At 41.6% G+C, this 15,092-nt stretch overlaps 1 protein-coding gene across 1 annotated transcript in view; it reads right to left on the minus strand.

The window, feature by feature from the left end:
• Positions 1-11: 11 nt before the first annotated feature.
• Positions 12-15,092, minus strand: part of LOC116736724 (lysine-specific demethylase RSBN1L-like) — a 32,765-nt gene continuing 17,684 nt past the window's right edge. Inside the window, exons 5-9 of the mRNA XM_032589423.1 lie at positions 11,897-12,034; positions 10,605-10,747; positions 6,498-6,668; positions 6,262-6,370; positions 12-5,234 (exon numbers count right to left, since the gene is read on the minus strand). Coding sequence (XP_032445314.1) covers positions 3,513-5,234; positions 6,262-6,370; positions 6,498-6,668; positions 10,605-10,747; positions 11,897-12,034 — 2,283 coding nt within the window. The 3' untranslated portion in view covers positions 12-3,512. The remainder of the gene's footprint in view (positions 5,235-6,261; positions 6,371-6,497; positions 6,669-10,604; positions 10,748-11,896; positions 12,035-15,092) is intronic.

The following is a 15,092-nucleotide window of genomic DNA, read 5'->3' on the forward strand; positions in this document are numbered from 1 at the left end:
AGAAACGTATAAACGGTTTTCATACTTTGAACCTTTTATTAGCTAGGTTCATATTTAAAGTAGAAACCACACTACAAGTTTTTTTCCTCTTTACAAAAACCTCTTATGTACACTACAGTGCTGACAGTTGAAATAACTAAAATGGAAAAAAAAAACACAAAACCAAAAAACGTTGATATAAATAAATCCTGTGAAAACAATGCTAGCCCCCGAGGACATCTGTTTTCAACCAAAGGTTTTGTTACAATTGTACCAAAATAAAATAAAATTAAATTAAAAAAAAAGGATCTTGTCATGTTTCTGTAACATTTAAACCCAAAAAGCACAAAACGAGCTGCAGAGCAACCTTACGACTGTTGATCAAATGCTTCGTTATCGCCTTTATGTCCCCAGAGATGCACAGAGTAAGGTCGCTCAAATTGGGTCGTTTGAGGCAGGAAAGACAGAAAAAAAAAAGCTAAGGCGTCATTCTTACATTTATCTGGATTTCGCAGGCTTGTGGTGAGACTTAAGAGGAACAATTCGAACCCTTCTCTGAGGGTGGCATCCTTCTAAGTCTTCCCTATTTGAAACAGATATTTAGAGGCTTTTCAGCGGATGTGGGAACCCAATTTAAGGCGGTGCTCTCGTACAGAGAGAACTTCAACTGCGACTCATAAAAGGAAGAAACTCCCTGCACTGAGCGCCTCTGGACCACTGAGGAGTTCACAGTTAAGGACAGGCACTGGGGAAATGTTGAGGGCTACATTGTCAAGAGGGCTGTACTCTAATATAGACAATGAAAATAATTTAAGAAAAGACACTGGTGACAAAAAAAAGTTGCTGTCATTGTTAAACTTCCGAAGATGTAGGTCGCACACAGGTCCCTTCAGTCTCTGGCTGATAAATAAAAATCTGAACACTGTGGCAAAAGTAGACTGGCAAACCGATAAATAATGCTTTGGGGATGAGCTCCAGACGGTTCCATTAAAGTGTCAAAAAAAAAAAAGACTGAATGCATTTTACATTTCAGTTTGGGAAGAACCTGAAATATCCATTAATCCATAAAAATCCAACACTTCATCAGAAATCTCCGTTTGCAAGCAGAAGGAAATAAATGTGTTTAGTAAGTAGGTGCTGCACATATGGGAACTGTTCCCCTGGCACGGGCCGGCAACCATTATTCCTGCTGCCGCAAAAACATCATGTTGATTATTACAGCTAAAATAAAATCTTCATATAAATTTGGCATTTATTACTTTAACACCTAGACAGAAAAATCAAACCTGCAAAAATTTGTCCTTTTTTTCTCCCCTTCAGTTTTGTTTATTTTGTAATTGCAAATAATTTCCGGAGAAAGGTATCTGCCTTGTAACCGAGGCAGCGTGCAGCAACAGGTGAGGAAGGGGCAGCAGTGTATAACTCTATGCTCCATACAGCCAGAAAAGAAATGACTTGAACCATGACAACACAATAAATTTTAATGAGGCCGTTTAATCCTCGGTTATACTGTACTCTGTTAACCGGCCCGTGCCTGGGTTTGACCTCCTACGTCTTTGTATTGCTTTTTGAATTCAGTTTTCAAAAAGTTTAAATGCTCAACAGGAGCAGCACATCTGCAGAAACCTCAGTCAAAACGTTTAGGAATCGACTGCGTGAAACTAGAAACCCAGCAGTAAAACCATTAAAGCGAGCATTTTTTTAGTTTTTAGATGGAAGTGTTTTCCTGAGACCGTCTTGGCTGCGGTTGAACCAACTCCTCAACCAAAACTCATCTAAACAGCCAGAAGACATTAAAAATGACATTAGCGCTCTGCCACCGAAGGCAAACGGTCTGACTTACAATTCACACGGAGCCTCCAGTTGAGTACATAACATTCCTTTTTTAACCAATGAAACACTTGAAAAGTTTAGAAACATCTATTAATTGCACTCATCATTATTATGTTCCATTGTCCACTTAAAAACATGAGTAAAAAGACAGACACAGGTTTCTGTTTGATATTTAGCGGGTTATTGCTCTATACACAACATGGTGGAAAAGTCCAGCCAGTATCCGTGTCGACTTGTACTGATAAATACAGAGGACAAAATGATGCAGTATCGTATCAATACACAACTGAATTAAATAAACCCCCTGAAAATGGAAGCATTAGCTGCAAGTTTCATTAAAAAACAGTTTAAAAAGTTCTTTTCAATAAATAAGTTTTCTTCCTATGTCTGACGGTGGGTTCTGTTGGCTCCGAAAGGACGAAAACAGAACCGGACAACACACCTGCACACCAGGGGCCTCATTTGAACATCATTCGGGGTTAAAAACAGGTGCACCCTTCACTTTCTAAAAGCAACAGCTTCCTGCAAATGAAATGAAATGTAAAACAGTTTTATACTTCAAGCCTCAGTAAAAATCTGAGCCAGTTTAGTGCGGCGGGGTGGGCTTAAACGATGCCTTACATGAGGATTTGCACCCACAAAGTGAGACATTTTCTCATGTTAGACTCAAACCTCAGCGCATTCTACTGTGATCTTAAAGATTTTTTTAAACACAAAGTAGTGCATGATTGAAAATGGGAAGAAAATGTGTGTTCTTAAAGGGTTTTGTCTGCAACCGTTGGCTGCGAAGCCAAGAGTGGCTCTTTGGAGTTTCCACAATGGCTCTTAGAAACTTTGACTATAAATGTAAAAAATAAATAAATAGAAATGCAAGTTTTAGCTGTTTTTCAGTTTCTTCCTGGAATAATTGCATTTCATTTCCACAACAGAATGAAACTAAAGTGCCAGTCATTTTTATCTAGATCTATTTTTCTTATTTGCAGGCTGGAAACTAAAACTATGTAAATATCAACATCCAATAAAAGAACATGAAGCCATTATATTTTTGAAAACAAGTTTTGTTTTCCTTCGAGATAAAAAAAAACCTCAACTAAAAATAGGAGTAAAATGGTTTCTCTTTAAAAAATTACTTACAGTGGATAATTAACAAAAATTGTGACATCTTTTTTCAAAAGGTAAGTTCATATTTGTAAATCTAGATCTGTTTTATTTAGCTGGACTGAGGGCAAAATTGGCTCTTTGGATGGTAAGAGTTGCAGACTCCTGCATTAGAACAAAACTACCAAACAAAATGAGAGGGATGAACTCCTCGTCCCCCACTGTAGGCTTTTCTTCATAAACAAACTCCAAAAGCCTTCCAGCTGTAATTGCAGCAGAAGTTGGCCTTAAAAAGTTTTAAAATTGTGTAGCATTTTTCTTCCATTTCCAGATTACAAACATCTCCTGGTAAAATGCACTGAAGTTTACGGTTATACGGTGACAAAATGAGAAGTTAAGGGTATAAATTCTTATGAAAGGCACCGTGTTTTAGTCCCACTCTGCTCATTAACAAAACAAAAAAAACTTGACTTCCTCCCACCTCACTTCCTTTTTACAGCTTTACAACAGCACAACCAAAACAAAGCCTCCTACATGTACAGTTACTTAAATTTACCATCGGTATATACAAACACTCCTATAAAATCTGTTTCTGCTCGTTGTCATGCCTCGGGGGGAGAGGGGAAGATGGAAGGGGAGGGCTGAGGCAAGGGGGGAGGTGGCGGAAAAGGGGGAGGGAGCGGAGGCGGCGTGGAGGACGGGGGAGGCGGAGCGTGAGGGGAGGTAAACGACTGCGACAGAAGCAGCTGGGGCTGCACCGGTGCTGAGGTTTGGTACTGTGGCTGCAGTGGGTAAGAAGCGGGCGGCTGCGGGAGGAAGGACTGATGAGGGAGGAAGGGGTGAGAGGGGAAGCCGGGGTGCTGGGGGGGGAAGAAGGGTTTGGCGAACTGGTGGTGGTAGGAGAAATGAGGCGAGAGAGATTGGGAGCTGGTGAGGGGGGAGTTTGGCTGAGAGGGGGAGGAGGAGGGAGGGCCCATGAAGTAAGGCTGAGACTGTGTGGTGAGGCTGGGCGGGTGGGGGGGGTGAAGGTGGCCCAGGTGAACCGAATGGGGCGGCGCCGCCTGACTGAGGAAGGAGTTCAGAGGGCGCTGCTCATGGGGACTGGAGACGGGTGTCTGGGGGAGGACGTGAGGCTGAAGGTGGGAGTGGGGGGGTAGGAGAGGAGGGAAAGGAGGGGCAAGCATCTGCGGGAGGTGCTGGGGGGGGTACTGCTGCATGTACATCCCTCGCCGTGTCACGTCTGGCGCCAGATGCTGCTGCACATCAACACAAGTCCTGGAGTCGGGATCCGAGCTGCGAGTCCTCGTCTCCGAATTGGAGGAGGTTTGTGTCCGTGTGTCCGCCGCCGGGCGGGTCCAACGCTCGGCCGGGGCGGAGCGAGTCTGTACGTCCGCCACGGGTCTCCCATGCGACGATGTCCACAAGTCGGACGGCGTCGGCATCCGGGCGGAGTCCTTCGTGCGGGAATCGTCGAGTTGCTCCGTATGGGAAGACGAAGGCAGCTGGAGGGAAGAGGAAACACTGGAAGGAGGAAGAGTTTTCATGAGAGCCTCTACTGCCGACGTGGAACTCGTCAGAGAGGAAGCCGACGGAGACAGGGAGGTAGAAGACACAGTGTGCGAGGAACTGAAGGCGGCTCCCGCTGGAGACGAGGATGACGCGTGGGCGGAAGACTTGGAGCAACCGGAGGGTTTCTTAGGCAAGGAGGAAGACGCCGTCCTGCTGTCAGGGTGAGTGTGGAGGTGAGGTTTAGCTGAGGCTTTGTATTTCACGTCCTTATGAGGAGAAGCAGGGGGAGGAAGATGAAGAGGAGAGGGTGATTTATTCTTGCAGGGAGGAGAAGTTGGAGCTTCTGTCTTCGCCTTTTCAGGAGGAGAAACCCAGTGAGGTTCTTCTTTCTTTTGCGTCGCCTTCTCTTCGTCTCTGCTGGCATCTGAGATATCATCCGAGGGTTGATACGACAGAAGACGATCATCGCCTTCTTCCTTTTTGTCAGTGAGCAACGTCCGTTTTTCTGCCACATCCACCTCCTCCTCTTCCTCCTTTATCCTCTCCTTCTTCTCGCCACCCTGCTCCTCAGCCATCGTTGTCTCTACCTCCTCCTTCAGCCCAGCTTTCTCCTCCTCCTCGTCTTTCTCCTTCTGGTGGTACTGCTGCAGGCGTACGTGCCACGCCAGGCTGCAGACGGCCGATACCGTCTTGAACTGGTGGACCACATTGCGGGGGATGAAGTAGATGTCGTCGTGGCAAAGCTGGATGCGGGCGTAGCGGATGCCCTCCCGCCGAAGCTGGTTCAGTTTGGCATCGTCCACCCACTGGACGCACTGCGGAGAGGACGAAGAGGATGGTTAGAGCTGCAGTTGAAATAGACACAAAATTACTCAATGCAAAAAGAGGGGTAAAATGTAATTTAATCAGCAGCTGTTTATTTAAAATGTTTCAGTTTTACATAGGCTCTATTTGTTAAGGTCTTGAACTCTGACCTTAACTGAGGCGAGCAAAACATGCCGTTCCTTACATGTTGCTCTGGCTTTTTTGGTAACCTCCTGGGTTCGTTTTTTTTTTTACCCTCTCTGGGAATAATTTCCAGGAGAGGAAGGTTATTTCCAAGGTTATTTTTTTGCTTCTAATCATCTGGCAGTAATCAAGCGTTGTGTTTACGTGTGGTAAATCGGTTCAATTATGATTTAACAAGGTTATATTTCCACATACAACCAGGTTGGTTTGCATAGCTTTTTCCTGTCAAACTGAGAAATTATCATTTAAAAACAGCTTTTTGTATTCAATAGATTATATTTGATATTAAAATGAGTTGAATGATCTGAGACATTTAAATGTGACAATAAAGCAACAACAAAATAAAACTGTAAGAAGACAAAATGTTTGGTTTTATAATAAGGAATAAAAGCAAACATGCATTTCAACAAAACTGAAACAAATTATTAGCATTTTGTTTGAAGAAGAGTTGCTTTTCCTGAACTCTTAATCTTTTTGTAATGGTTTCTGAAGCCTTTTGATGTTGCCTTTTTCTGCACAAGTCCTTGAAGTTTAGTATTTTTTGGAAAAATACGACACGTCTGGAAAGCCACAAATCAATGTAGCAACCATCTGGTTATGTCTGATATCAACTTTCCATCTCATTCAGTCTATTTTTAACCACTGACCAACGTGATTATGAGTCAAGTCTCTTCATGGTATCAAAGCAGAGATGAGAACACTTTTTCCACCAGATGGCAGCATTGATCCTCTGTTTGAGTTGTGTATCATTAACACTGCAAGGAGGTACGTTCTGTGTCCATCTGGAGATGCCGCTGTGTGGTTATTCATTTGCAGTTGTGTGTAAATGAACACCTGAGACAGCGGCGGTTCGTACAAGTCCAACTGCAGCCTCTGAACGACGTAAGGGAAATCCCCAGCATGGAAACAAACAACGTCTTTGGTTACATGAGGCGACTCCGACCTGAAAATAAGGCAGAGAGGGTAGGTGGAGGAAAACGGAGCGACTACACTCTATCTGTCATGTGTAAACATTGAGCATGTGTCACGCCCGGGCAAACTGCCATTAAAGGTGCATATTTTTTCTCTACCTTTCTACAGTGCAGACAGCCTTCAGCACTCCCACGGCCGCCGTGGTCTGACGCTCGAAGCCCTGGCCGATGTGGTCGGCGTGGGCGCGGGTCCGGTCCTCGAACAGAATCTCTCTGGGCTCGCTGGTCCGGGGCATCGATTGGAGCAGATTCTTTACCTCATTAGTGGAGCTAAGAAAAAAAAACAAAAACAAACAAACAGTTTTAGGTCTGCTTCCCTGAAGTGAAAATAAAAGGTAAAGGTGACTAAAGGTGAGTGGGATGATCTTTGTTGTCTGCTATTTTAAAACAACAAAAAATAAAAAAATTTCAGGTGATAGAGGAAACACAGAGTGTAGGTCTGGCAGTAGGCTGGTAAATGTGTGTCAGTGTGTTTGATTTCAAAACAGTGTGAAATAAGATCATAAATAACAATGCATTATTGATTAACATGTCTTGATTTATATCTAGAGTGTCCATAAATTAAATACTAAAAGCCACACTTAACCATATTTAGTTGCTTTTGGATCAATCCGCAGGTACAGAATATACATGTATATAGAACATCATCAAAAAGTGACTTTATCTCAGTAATTAAATTAAAAAGTGAAGCTTGTAAATATACAAATTCGTTACCGTTTATGATTTTGGCTTACAGCTAACTAAAAAAATAATTTTTATCGGACTGTGTGTGATGTATCTCTTTTAGTCTATTTCTTTTTAAATTCATATTAAAGTAAGTTACCTCTTGGTAGATATTTTAATTTGTTGAGCTGCACCATTAAATTATTTGATCTATAATCAACAGAACTGCTGCTGGTTATTTTAATTCTGTCCATACAAAACCCTTCAGTGTTAAAACTTTACAACTGAAGACTTGTGTTATTAACTAATATTAACCTGATGGCAAAAAACAGCCAAACTCTATTAAATGTTGGGTGTGATATTATAAGTTCAAAGGCAAACGAATGTAATAGGGGAAAAAAAACAACACTTTGCAAAATAAATAAAGGGTAATGCATCCTCTTAGTTAATGAAAATAAATAAATCACTCAATATAGAGTAAGAACAGGGAACCAGTAGTATAATCTGCTTTACTTTTAACATTCACATTACAAATAAGGTAAGGCACAAAAAAAATGCAGAATATGTACAGTATGTTTACACTGGATTTCGCAGCATACACCCCGAGAACCTGAAGAGTAAAAGCATAGAAACGAGCCATACCGCCGAACAATAGAAGTACTGCAGTCAGCTCCCTGCTAGATCAGTGACTCACACCAGAGCTGCATTCAGGTTCAAACGGGAGGCTGAACACGCATGCAGGAAATCTGCGAGAATCCTTCAACACACGGCGCACGCATACGCACGGACCAAAGAACAGCTAGACTATCGTGCTGTGCTCATTCATTCAGAGATAAGAAGAAAGATGCATGAGCCGGTGGAGAACGGCGGGGGGAAAAAAAGAAGAAAAAAACTGAGATGGAGGAAAATATTGCAGGGCAAAGGGGCAGATGAAGGCGAACACACACAGCTCTGAGTGTGTGTGTGGGGTTGCGCGCGCGCGGGAGTGTGTGCTGACTGCAGCCTGGCAGTAATAAATGTAAAAGCAGAAAAGCTGATAAGGGAAGCAGCCGGGAAGGACTGCAGAGAAAAAAAACCCATTTAACTTAGATCCTAAAACACCCTCTGCATGTGAGGTCCTGTTTTTTGTTTCCACGCATGGGAGTGTGTCGCCGTCAGGATGCATTTATGTATATTTATGGCCAGATAACGTGGGGGCAAGGGAAGAGAGGAGTACGTGAGATACAACCGAGAGCTGTAACAGTATGGAGATGATGAAGAGGAGGAGGTGGACAGGGGGGTAAAAGAATCACAAGTTAAGGTGATATGAAATATAGTAGAAACGAGCAAGAAAGGGAGTTGGAGTCAAATCCAAGAAAAATCTTTATGTATCCCATTTTATTCCCAACAAATTTATTAGCTGAGGAAAACAAATCTGCTTGCATTTTTGTTAAGTATTACTGTTATGCAACAATACTTTTGTCCTGATTGTATTTTATTTTATAAAATGAAGCTACAGCAGAGTAGAAAACAGAGAATGAGTATATACTGTTCAAAAACGCACGATTGTTTACATTCTAGTGTGGACCGAAGAATCCTTGTTATCTCTACCACCTGCTGCTTTCACTTTTCATTTGGCCTAAAAGGAAGGCTTCAAAGTTCTTCATTCATATAAATACAAAAAAAAAAGAAGTAAAATGTTGCTTTCATTCATGGATATAAACTGAGGAAAAAGTTAACAGTTAACTGTTACAGTGGTGTGATTTCCACTAATTAGCATTAGAGTGTTAAAAAGAATGAAATAAGTTAAAGTTCATTTGTGTCAATAAGATCAGGCAGAAGGCAGTAAAAGTAAATTAGGGATAATTTTGCCATCAATTACAACAGCCTTCAGACTAAATATACTTCAGGCTTGTTCAAAAATGTGCATGTATAAAATCCATTGCAGTTAAAGTTAATAGAAAATAAAAGATCTGACTATTTTAAACTCATGACAGAATTAAAATGTTACATAAATCCAACCAATTCTTTTACAGTTTCCCTCCAAATCTATCCATTCAAAACGTGTCCTGTTATAGAAAACATCCATCAGGTTTTTTACGCAAGTTTTATTAACAATATCTTTACAATCCATGTTTATATTGGAGAAAATGTAAAATTCATTCTATTGTTTTATATGTTGTTATCTTACCTTCAGTTATCCACATATTCTCACTGGCAGGGTCTTAATCTGAAACGTTGTATTTTAACAATGCTGTAATAATATTAATATTGAAAAAGACTGCAGCTGCCGTTACCGTCCAAAAATGCAGTCAGGACGCCGCTACACTGAAAGCTGGGGTATTTGGGTTTATTTTCAAAGTGTATCACTATAATCAACTCAGATTCTCAGAAGGAGAGTCTCAGCGCTGTCATAAATGCTCCAAGTCTCGACCTTTTCACCGAAACCATCAACCGAACAGCAAGAGAGCCCGCGAAGCGATGCAGTCACTTCCTTCAAAACAACGTCTAGAGAAGCAGCAGCCAAGGACTAACTGCGTACATGATCACATTCACATCTTTCTCTGCACCGTACCACTTCCTAATATCGCTTTCTTTTCTAAAACAGTTTTTTTCCTTACGTCTCTTTTTCCATAAGCACCGACAGACGTAAACAACAGCGGCTGCATACTGATGACATTTCCAATATATGAGCTTTAGCATATACTATCTGGGTTCCTGAAAACACCTGCGTAATAACTCTGCTATAAATCAACTTAAAAGCAGTAAGAGGGGGTCAAGAGGATGAAGCTGAAAAAAAGATGGTAGAGGAAACGGAGAGGTAGCGCTGATGTTTACAAGTCGCAGGAGGACAAGGACAGAAAGGAGAAAGAGACGAGGACTGTGGAGGAAATAAAAGAAAAGAGTGGATGTCAGTTCTTAACAGAAATTAATGACAATTTATACTTTCTTGGTGGAAAGAGACAGGAGATACATTGATATTAATGCGTTATTGTTTTCAAAGGCAAAATCAGCCTCATGTACAATGTATACAGTGCTTTATTAGCTGACAATATTTTAAGCACGATTAAGTGGCTACCGTGAAAAAACAAAAATAAAACTGAAGAATGAGGTGAGATAAATTGGGTTCCACAGGAATGAGTGCAGTGTGTGTGTTGCCCGCTGTTTGCCTCTCAGCCATGAGAAGCAGAGTCTGATGCAACGATGATCTCATCGGAGCGGTGAGCCGATGACATCACACACGTAAACCGTACTCACTGGTTTCTACCCGTCTTGCTCGCAGACGTCGCGCGTTCGAGACGCCGCCGATACGCGAGCAACGGCGACACAGGCGAGTGGAGAGGGTAATTGCCTCATACAGCTCTCCTCGACAACAACAAAGCGTCATGCCGCTACCACGGCTGCGGCTTGAAATTGGTAAGTGTTTGATATAAATGTGTGTTTTTTTTATTTTTCTTATGATAAGTGCTCACAAACACCGTGGAGAGTACAAAAGCGAGTCGGCTCAACAAGGTAGAAACAATGCATCTCGGGATTATTGCAAGGGTTTCCAGCTGGACTCACCGCTTTCTTTTAAAAGGAGACTTTGGTATATCGGCTACAGGTATCATCTGTTCTCCTGGTCTGACCCACATTATTGGACCATCGTCGCTCTTTGTTGGACTCATGTTTCTTAGGCTGGAAAGCGTCCCCCATGGAAGAGTCCGCTGCATTTAAACAGGCAGGAGAAAGCAATGAGGAACACCAAAGCAACAAGCTGATACAAGGGCTGCAGGTAGCGATTATTTTAGTAATAGATTAATCTGTCGAAAATTGGCATATTCTGCATATTTCACAATTAACCACTCTAGCCTCTTTTATACAATATTAAAAATACATTATGATATGCATATAGACAAATAACTCAGTTCCTTTTTAAAATAAGAAAAACTTTTTATTGCCTAAAATGCAATAACATATCATTCCTTTAGAGAATTTGAACTGGGTGAAATTAAAACTATGCCTCTTGACAAGTTTTGGGTAAAATATACTTACAAACAAATCCATGTTTTTTTTATCTTAAATCCAAAATGTATATTTATTTTGTATGGTTTTGGCTTAATATCTGGTTTGAGTATGTTGTTCTTTCATGAAGTTAAATTTTTTTGAGTCTCTCCAGGTAACAATAAATTGATTACTAAACAAGTTGACGATTTTTTCAATAATCAATTCATCACGACTAATCGCTTCAGCCCTTGTTAAGACGTCTTTCCACAGTTCATCAGCTCTTTTAACAGTCTTCTCTTCTATTCGGCAAATACAAGGACTGAATGTGGAAATCTTTTGATTGGTTTTCAAAAATACAAGATCGATAGAGAAAATCCCAAAACACCTGGCCTGTTTGGAAAGCAACATCACCCGGAAACCAGTGTTCCCACACTGAAACATGGGAGTAGCAGCATCATGCTGAGGGGATGCTTTCCATCGTTATGAACAAATGCTAAAAACAATGAATCATTTCCCTTCCACTTGATTCTGCACTACTGTGTATTGATCTGTCACTTCAAATCCTAGTAAGACAAAAAAACTTCTGTTTTTAATGCGACTAAAGGCATTTTGCCAGTATTTTAACAAGGTTACATCTGGAATAATTCTTCATCAGAAGTGTATAATTAAACAAAATCAAGTGGGACTCTCATCCACTTAAGGGTTTTAATCTATCACAAGGTTTAAGTCCTCTGATGCAGTCCAAGATAAAAACCTTCTAAATGTTTTGAGCCGGTCTCAATCCTTCTGTCACTTTTCAAAGCTCAATCCATTTGTCTGCTGAGCTCCTGTTTTGGATCACTGCCACGCGTCTGCTGCAGCAGCCTCACCTTCAGGAAGGGGGACTCCTCCAGCAAGCTGAGGAACTCTGGGAAATAATCCCCGACCTCTTCATCCACGGCTCCCACCAGACTGATCTGTCTCATCGCTCCGGCTCTGTACGTACCGTGGCTGTAAGTTCTCTTCACCTGATTTAGGAGGAAGAAGGAGACATGTTCAAGATTTGACTTTGTTTTTTAGGGTGGAAGCAAGTGGTAAAATCCTATAACAAAAACCGTAAATGTATTAAAAATACAATTATGAGTATAAATTCAAATTCAAATCAAATTGCAGTACATATTTGTCTTTCAATAGAAGAGAGATGTTTTTTTTCCCCTTTAAATGCTAATTTTTCAAGGGATTCTCACACAAAACTGATCTACAGCTAAATACAATGTTTCTAGAGCTACCAAACCACCAGCAATGTTTATTCTTTATTCCTGTGAGTTTCAGGGGAACAAACACCGGATGCAGTAAAGTCTGAACTGGAGAGAAACAAATCTACATGGAAGCTGTAAAATCATTACTGGGTGTCAGAATAGACACTGTACGTGTGAGTGCCGGCGGATTTACTTTTCCGTTTCTGCTCCACTGATGTGACTCAGAAGGTTTGGGGCTTTTCACTTGGCTGACGGAGCATTGCGCGTGTGTGACAGTGCATCTACCCGTCTCTCACGGGTTTGGCCCCTCAACAGTCCCTCTGTGTGTGCGTGCCAATGCAGTACGTGCAGCATGTGGCCTGCACGCTGTACTCTTGGCTTATTTTGGATGCGGGTGGAGTGAGTGCGTGCGTGTGTGGGTGTGTGTGTGTGTGTGTCCAGGCTAGCCAAATCCTTGGCTGCGCGCCTTCAGTGAGTCACCACTTGACAACGAGGCAGAGATGGAGGTGGAGAGGAGTCAGGATACCCGGGAGAGGAAGAAACAGGTGGAGGGAAGTGGGGAGGAAAGAGAGAGAGAGGCTGGAGGGTGACATCACCACAGCACAGTGAGTGCAGACAGAACATGGACGAAAAGGAAAAAGAATCGAAATATTGTACATAAAGAGCCTTGAAAAAACAAAATCTCCTTGATCTTTTCAAGATTTTGTCACTTTATAACCACAAGCTAATAGCATTTTGTATTCTTGTTTTAAGAAAAAAAAATTCTGTAAAGTGAGGCATTATTTGATGTCCTCTTTTTGCTTTGGTGCCCCTAAATAAGATCCTGGACATCTTATGGGCCATATGGGTCAACTAATTGCTTATTAAATGACCTATGGGACTGGGGATATGTAATTTGAATTTTATCATGATATTTTGTGGCACTATTGTGTTAACAATAGAACATATGATAAAAACTCTTATTTCATTATTTGGTAACTGTATGGATGTCACTGCTTGGCACAGCCTTCATAGCGCCACAAACAATTAAAGTTCTTGAAAAACACTTTCCTTATACGACTAAACTGCACACAGTAACTGCATTTAATTATATTTTCTAATGTACTAATATTTATTGATGCTCTCCTGTAACAAATAATTGGGAAAATAGTAAAAAATTTAATTTCTGGTTCATTTGACTAAAAGGTCTGGTTCGTTTGGAGAGGTGTGAATGCACAACCGACTCTGATCCAGACCAAAAAACGAACTCAAGGTCTCTGTTCAGTTTCCTGGTGTGGGTCGAATGCATGATGTGGATGCAAACAGATCAGAGACCGCTCAAAAAGCAGGAGGTTGACTATATTTCAGGGCATTCTGGGTAAATACAACCAAAACAAATGCTTGAATCTAGCACTGGCAAAGGAAATGGCTTGTGGTCTTTTACCAAAAACAAAAAAGAAATCTGATGCCCCTCTATTATCGTTTACATTTCATGAAGAAGGAAGTTGAACTCAGGGTCTTCTTCGGAGGTTTTCGTGTTTGTTCCTTCAGTGGTTCTTAGTGCAGCGCCACCACAAGCGGAGGAGTGAACAAGTTTTTTGAACCACACTGGCTGAAAAGTGTAACAAATGTTGCAATTTTGGGATTTTCAGGAAACATCCTTAATCTCAGTTTAAATCCAGCTGTTCTCTGAAAGCCTCAGAGAGGTTTGTTGATGGAAATTAGTGAACAAACCGAATGATGAAGACCAACAATAGCCCAAAATTTGAACATCTCAGAGGATGCAAATCATGTCAGGTTTGGTTAAAAACAGAAAAAGAAAATGTTAAAGAAATGGCAAATGAAGGACGGGTAATAAAAGTATAAAGTATAACCTGGAGAAACACTTGAGGAGAAAGTGCTTGACAGCTGCCAGGAGCATCTCTGGGCAGGGTGCCGGATCCCAAACTAAAGCTACTTAGAAGCAGATCCAAAAGAGCATTGAGTACATGTAGCCTCCACGCTGCATGTGTTTTCCACATTACTGTTAACCAACGGACCCAACGGTGTCTGTAATTTATAAACAAGCTAAATATAAAACTATCTGACTCATTCTGTTTGAGAGGCAAAAAGCAATATGACTACATGTTGTGCTTCTCCCACTTCATTAGATCTGTGTCCCAACACTGAAGACGATGTATGCCAAAGGCTTGGAAGATTCCCACCCATCCATCCACCCACCCCCACAACTTTAAAAAGTGCCACTGAGTCAATGACCCAAATATGTTTGTGCACACATGGATTCATCATAACATCCACAAATGACTTCCGGAGTGTCACAGTGTGCATTTGTGAGTGGATGCATTTATCTGTGTGCCTGGTTTTAATTAGCCCCGCTCACGAGCATCTATTTATCTGTGTTTGTGTGTTTACATGTGCATAATTTAACAGCTGAATAACCCCCGTGTCGATTGCAAAGAGCGGCATTAGGAAACACTATCCGGCCCTCAAATAAACAGACGCGTTTTACAGTCTGCGGTTGGCTCGCTGCTCGCAGCTTGGGTCTATATTAAGAGAAGGAAAACAGAAGGAAAAGGGAAATGCGGCAGACTTCCTCTTGAGTAGTTATCAACGAGATTCTGCGGTTCATCGCCTCTGTTTACGTGCGCGCTAAGACACCGTCTACTCTGCATTCGACTCGTCTCATTTTCTCTATTGTCTTGGTCTCGTCTCTCCATCAGCCCCTCCTTACATTTCCTTCATAAATCTCTGATCCCTGCTGGAAAGATAAACTGTTCTTCTGCTTGTTAATTCTGCACCAACTTCCCTCGCCTTTAATCAACTCATCCTGGCTGAATTTACGCTAAGC

This window comes from Xiphophorus hellerii, chromosome 17, assembly GCF_003331165.1.
Source record: "Xiphophorus hellerii strain 12219 chromosome 17, Xiphophorus_hellerii-4.1, whole genome shotgun sequence".
Lineage (NCBI taxonomy): Eukaryota > Metazoa > Chordata > Actinopteri > Cyprinodontiformes > Poeciliidae > Xiphophorus > Xiphophorus hellerii.